The sequence below is a fragment of the Hyalella azteca genome, unplaced genomic scaffold, assembly GCF_000764305.2.
Source record: "Hyalella azteca isolate HAZT.00-mixed unplaced genomic scaffold, Hazt_2.0.2 contig7095, whole genome shotgun sequence".
In the NCBI taxonomy this organism is placed as follows: domain Eukaryota; kingdom Metazoa; phylum Arthropoda; class Malacostraca; order Amphipoda; family Hyalellidae; genus Hyalella; species Hyalella azteca.
Window position 1 is genome coordinate 87,661 of NW_025937227.1, and position 6,202 is coordinate 93,862.

Sequence of the window (6,202 nt, forward strand, 5' to 3'; positions counted from 1 at the left end):
CAGCTCTGTCAGTGCACCAGCTCTGTCAGTGCACCAGCTCTGTCAGTGCACCAGCTTTGTCAGTGCACCAGCTTTGTCAGTGCACCAGCTTTGTCAGTGCACCAGCCCTGGCAGTGTACCAACTCAGGGAGTCCATTCTCCACACAGCGTAAATAAGAAAAATTATTAATTATAATAAACAAGCAATTAAATCTATTTTAACCCATTACTACAATGCAGAGACCTATTGCAGCATCGAGTATGTGACCTAGCAGCATCTAGTATGTGACCTTGCAGAGTGTGAACGACGAAAAATGGTTCACTGTTTTTTCGGAATCGCATCTATGTAGACATTCCTCTCATATAAGGAATGTCTTGCCCTGCTAGCAGATCTGTACAGTGTACACCTATTACTCTGTCCTTTATAGAGATTTTTCCTTTATATAGGTTTTGAGCAGCTGTTTAATTGCCCTAATTTGTCAGAATAACTGCAAAATGGTTATTTTCATCCCCAATCGTTATACATATATTATTTTAGCAAGTTAGTAGCTGGCGTTCCGCCCAGGGTGACCATTCTAAACGGTAAGGACGTGAACGTTCGGTCACTGCTGCATCGAAAATGTGACCTAGAAATATTCAAGCAGCGGCTAAGGTACCTGTAGCTACCTGCTACACCTGCTGCACCTGCTGCACCTGCTACACATGCTACACCTGCTACACCTGCTGCACATGCTACACCTGTTGTGTGTCTGTTATCGATGCGACGTCGGTTCCTGCATATCCGCATTTAGTCTGAAATGCTGAAAGTGCAACCAATGTTGCAGGTGCTGCATTCTCATCCCGCCAGACCAGCAGCCTTAAGATCAGATCGCCTTCACGTCCAATCAAGCGGAAAATTATGAACTTGATTGGCCATTCGTGCCAGTTTTTTTTAATCGGATTATTTGCAATGCAGTTGTTCTGCATCCTCGGGATATCGGGCAAAAATATGCTATTCTTAGATAATAAAGACGGTAGTGGTGGTTATATTGTACTTACAGTAGGGGGAAATAAATATTCGTACACTTGAAAAATCGTATTTTAAAGTATGTGTAAGTGCACAAACTGAACAGGAGAAGTGATTTATATTATGTATAGAGGCGCATTGTATTCAAAAATAGCATCAATAGAAATTAAATCTCAATGCAACAAAAATTAATGCAACATGTTAACTTCTTAACTATGCGTCTCTATACATAATTTAAATCACTTTTCCTGTTAAGTTTGTGTACTTACATACATTAAAATACGATTTTTCAAGTGTACGAATATTTATTTCCCCCCACTGTATAAGCGCATACAGGCGTCATGCATTTATTAAACTTGATGTTGGTGGTAATGTTATGGTACAGTAGGTACCTACATTCCATGTGGCATAGGAGAACATTTTTGAGACTGATAATAGTATACAACATTGTTACGGTTCCTAATTGATATTTTCTTGGTTGTTTTAAACGCGTTTTTTCCTATTTTTTCATTTTTTCAGTGTTCGAAAATTATTTGAAACTTAAATTCTCATAAAAATTCTCAATGCAGCCGGAAAATCAATTAACTTGTGTGGGCTCTCCACAATTAAGCATAAAAATGACTTATTCACGAACCCAAAGTGCCATGAAAATTTTTCATGGAACCATTGATATTTTCCATGTTTTCACAAACATTCTAAATTGTTCCTAAATTCACCAAATGATAATAAAGTTACCCCTAAGTCCCAGCATAGTGCTATATTTTTTATCTTCTTTTCTATATACTCAGGCTCTTCAATAACATGTATACCTTAGCATCCGGGGTCAATGGTTCCATAATTTAGCCGATAATTTGACGATAATTTCATTAAATGTATTTTTTAGGGCATTGTCTTGAATTTTTAAATCTTCATACTAAGTCAGCATGCGTTTTGCAATAATGCTCAAGTCTACGCAACGTACTAATTACCAAATTCTTCAAGATTATTTTCATGGTTACTTAATATCTGTATTTTTGGCCGTACCCGGCGCCATTTCGTTATGTTATGTCAGTCGCCATCATTTACTTGAATGCAGACTTTTTTCATTAAAGAATATAACAACTTCTAGTTCAAAAATAATTAGAATTAAATGTTACGCCGGTCCGATCAAATTTAGTCCTGCCGGAACGGTCTAGCGCCTCCATGCTAGCTTTTATACCCCACGCAGCACTTTTATTTATTTTATTATTGTTCGTTATCGGCACTGATCTGTATGAATGAAATGCATAAATATGATGATTTGTAACTTCGTTATCGATACTGATCTGCATAAATGAAATGCATAAATATGATGAATTGTAACTTCGTTATCGGCACTGATCTGTATAAATGAAATGCATAAATATGATGATTTGCAAATTCGTTATCGGCATTGTTCTACATAAATGAAATGCATAAATTTGATGATTTGCAACTTCGTTATCGGCACTGTTCTACATAAATGATATAGTCTACCCGGTCTAATGCATAAATATGATGATTTGTAACTTCGTTATCGGTACTCGCTTGCAGATCATCATAACTCATATAAATGAGTAAAACATTTTTGCAAATATCGATGCACTTTTTGTTCTTTTTACAGTTGTTTTTAATTCATTTTATTTCATTTTTGCCGCAGATATTCTCAGCGTGCACATTAATGATTTTCCTGTAGGATTTTAGTGGTAGCGTAATCATAAATTTTGGAATTAATAAATCCTCTTCGGGGATCCCCCGACTGCGATGTGAAAGCGCAACCACTCATAAAAAAGGATGGTATCCTACACTTATTGTTACACTCGTTTTTTTGCGATATTGTTGGCCAGTTCCGATAACTGATACTTAAGTTTAAACTTCATTTCGTGTTCCTAAAGTCAGCTCAGTATGTTTCGTGGGCGAGTTTCATATGTACCTTTACCGTCCACTAATAGAATCATAAACATATTGTATTATACATTGCATGTTTGCATAGTTTTGATTTCTTTTATCGCGTCTATGAACTTGTTACTCCTCCGACTTTTCCTCCCAATTGCATGACACATAAGGTCTATAAAACACTAAAACTTTAATTTTATCCCGGTTTCATTCAATCCTCCGCACGTATTTCCGTCCTCGCTCAGTGAGATTTTGAGAACCTGTTTCAGGGGTTGAGAGATTTACGACATCCCGGGGACTCCCCAGCACAACAGTTAGCGCGTTCGATTGTAAATCAAAATTTGAATAATAATGTAAACAAATACTTCGCAAGTTATAGTGTATGTAACTTTTTTTAGCAGCGTAAACGTGCATCAGCAACGTTAGCTTAATAATTGGGCACTAGATTTCCTTTGAAATTATGGTAACGTGTACGCTGGCGATGAGTACATAAAGTGTAATTTATTATATGGAAAATTTTTTATGTTCTATGCCTAGGGCTTCTGACAGAGATCCAGGCCGGTGGGTGCATTTGTCACCACAAGCCTTAACCCCAACCAAAAAAAAAATATGTATGGGGCTGTTGATATTTACGGGGAACAGGAAAATATGAAGAACACCGAGTGAAGAGGTAAAATTATCCTCCTTCAATTATATTGAAAGCGCACAATAACATTACAATACAATCCTGTTTCTCTAAATTAAATTGCATCGCCTCCACTCATCGATAATATTAGAACGTATGGCCAATTAAATAAAGGCTTAGATAGCGGATGCCGAAAAAAAATAACGCTTTTCTTCCATTTGTTTCTTCAGTCTAAAATTCGAACCCTGTATGAAGAAATCATGCATTGCTAGAAGTTTAAAAATATATTTATAAACATACTGTACAAATTCTGCCGCCGTTTTAATTTGAACAGCATTTTTGTCGTTTAAAATTGAACAAATTTCTAGGTTTGGGGGAAGTTTCAAGTTTAATTTAAAAAGTTATCAATTGTGACTATAGTGGGAAATCGAATGAAATCCCTGAGTTGATATTTCGTGATATTTGGTTTTGAATTTAAGTTTAAGCCGGAAAACGCATTTAGCAAAAATAAAAAATAAACGAAAAAAAAAGAAAACGAAAAAAACGTTTTCTTTTTTCAGAAAAAAAAGAAACATTTAGAAAACGGCTGACGTTTAAGTTGAAATGGTATTAATTCTAATTCTATTTCATAAACGGCTGAACTGACGCTCATGGAACTTGAACAGCATTTTTTGGCGTTTACAATTGAAGAATTTTCTGCATTTTGGGAAATTTTCGAGTTAAATTTGGAAAGTTATTCAATTTACTTTTAATTCGAGCGAACTGCTGTACTAACACTAGTTAAATTTGAACAGCATTTTTACCGTCCCTAAGTGAACAAATTTTTACGTTTGGAAAATTTTTCATGCTTAATTTAAAAAGTTATTTACATTAATTCTATTTTTGACACGTCTGAATTGATACGCGTGAAATATGAACAACTTCTTTCTCAATTACGTGTATATTTCTTTATGCGTACTTAGTGTTGAAACTAAAGGGTTAACTACGGCTGTATTAAAATGTGACGTTCACTTTGCGAAAGTAATTTCAATTTATTAAAGTTTTCGAATCAAATTTTTTTCACTGATAACCAACGATAAATTTAGGTACTGCATTATCAAATTGGCCGGTGCCCGCTGGTGCTGACGCATTTCCCCCAAAAAAAATAAATATGTAAACTCGAAGGAAAATAGTCTGATATATAAAAAAAATGACTCGAGATTTGTGTCCTTAGGTGCGTAATGATCCTATCAATAACGTGGAAGCATTTCTTCGGCGTCCGCGGAATGTTCTTTTTGGCGGAACGCAATCCCAACAAAATAAACATGTAAACTCAAAGGAAAATAGTCTGATACATAAAAAATATGACTAGTGAAATTTGTGTCCTTAGGTGCGTAATGATCCTATCAATAAGGTGGAGAACATTTCTTCAGCATCCGCGGAATGTACTTTTTGGCGGAACGCATTCCCAACATAATAAACATGTAAACTCGAAGGAAAATAGTCTGATACATAAAAAATATGACTAGAGAAATTTGTGTCCTTAGGTTCGTAATGATCCGATCAAGTAGCTAGAAAGTATTTCTTCGGCGTCCGCGGAGTGTCCTTTTTGGAGGAACGCAGCGGTAGCGTCGCGGCCTCCGTACTCAAGAATAACGTCGACCCCGCCAGGGTGTTCAGCGAGGTACTGCGTCACGTCATACACCTGTAGGGAGGAAGGTTAGTTAGCCTGACCACTTAACATCATAAATTATAATATAAATCAGAATAATTATTCTAGTATAGTATATTCTTATTACGACTCGATGTATTTACCTGCCTGTCGATGATTATCCAGCAGTCCTGCTGATTGCAATGCTTCTTCACTTCCTCCCGCGAGTATTCCTTCATAGGCACTTTGACTTCATTCAGTGGCATGTTGACTTTATTAATTATGTGTTTCTAATTTCTAAGTAAAAAATCTTTAGAATTCACGCTGTTAGAAGTGATGGAATTGTTTGTACTGCAATGAGCATTACACTCAATAGCAAGAATTATTCATAATTTGAGTTGCGATTACAGGTTTTATTTATCATCCGTTGCCGTGCTTTGGTTAACTTAGCCACTGACGTCTCATCTGTGGCGCGTCTGCCTAGCTTAATAAAAAGTACAATACGCACTAGTCTTTCTTCAATTGTTACGTTGTTTTAAAATCTGAAATTAACCTCTTGAGAATGCAATCGTAAAGCATGCATGAATATTACGTATGGAACGGAGATATTAAGATCTTAGATTTACTTTCCTGACGATGATGTGGGGTGAGATTAATTGACTTCGAAATAAATGCAGTTAAATTTTAACCTGACTAAGTCGGGGACAACTAATGTGTCGATATCAGCTATACGTTCAAAGCTTCTTTATATGAGCACCATAAGAGAAATCTGTACGATCAGTATATTTTCTAGAGACCCCAACGCACAACTTATTGGAATGTATAGTTTGCTCAAATCTCAAATAAATTAGGAATATTTTATCACATAAAATTCCGAGTGAATTCGGCAGTGTGGCATGTCAAGATGAATTTAAAAATCGATCACTTCTACATCCGCAAAGTTTGAGTAAAAAAAATTGGCTACTCAGTAGTTCCATTATCCTCGCGCCTAAATTGTTACTATGATAACAGAGTAAATAATAATTAATCTATCTGATTCAGGGACCGGAATGTAGACCAAAAAGCGGAC

At 36.0% G+C, this 6,202-nt stretch overlaps 1 protein-coding gene across 1 annotated transcript; it reads right to left on the bottom strand.

The window, feature by feature from the left end:
• Positions 1-4,381: 4,381 nt before the first annotated feature.
• On the bottom strand, positions 4,382-5,851 carry LOC108667013 (cytochrome b5-like). Its single transcript, XM_018153990.2, has 2 exons — positions 5,298-5,851; positions 4,382-5,187 (listed from the first exon to the last, which is right to left on the bottom strand). The coding sequence occupies exons 1-2, from the start codon at positions 5,397-5,399 to the stop codon at positions 5,026-5,028; spliced, it is 264 nt and encodes an 87-aa protein (XP_018009479.1). The 5' UTR covers positions 5,400-5,851; the 3' UTR covers positions 4,382-5,025.
• Between the last annotated feature and the right edge of the window lie 351 nt (positions 5,852-6,202).

Coding starts and splice junctions, on each gene's coding strand:
- LOC108667013 (XM_018153990.2), bottom strand. CDS start 5,399: ATGCCACTGAATGAAGTCAAAGTGCCTATGAAGGAATACTCGCGGGAG. Junction 5,188..5,297: donor GGATAATCATCGACAGGCAG/GTAAATACATCG, acceptor TCCTCCCTACAG/GTGTATGACGTGACGCAGTA.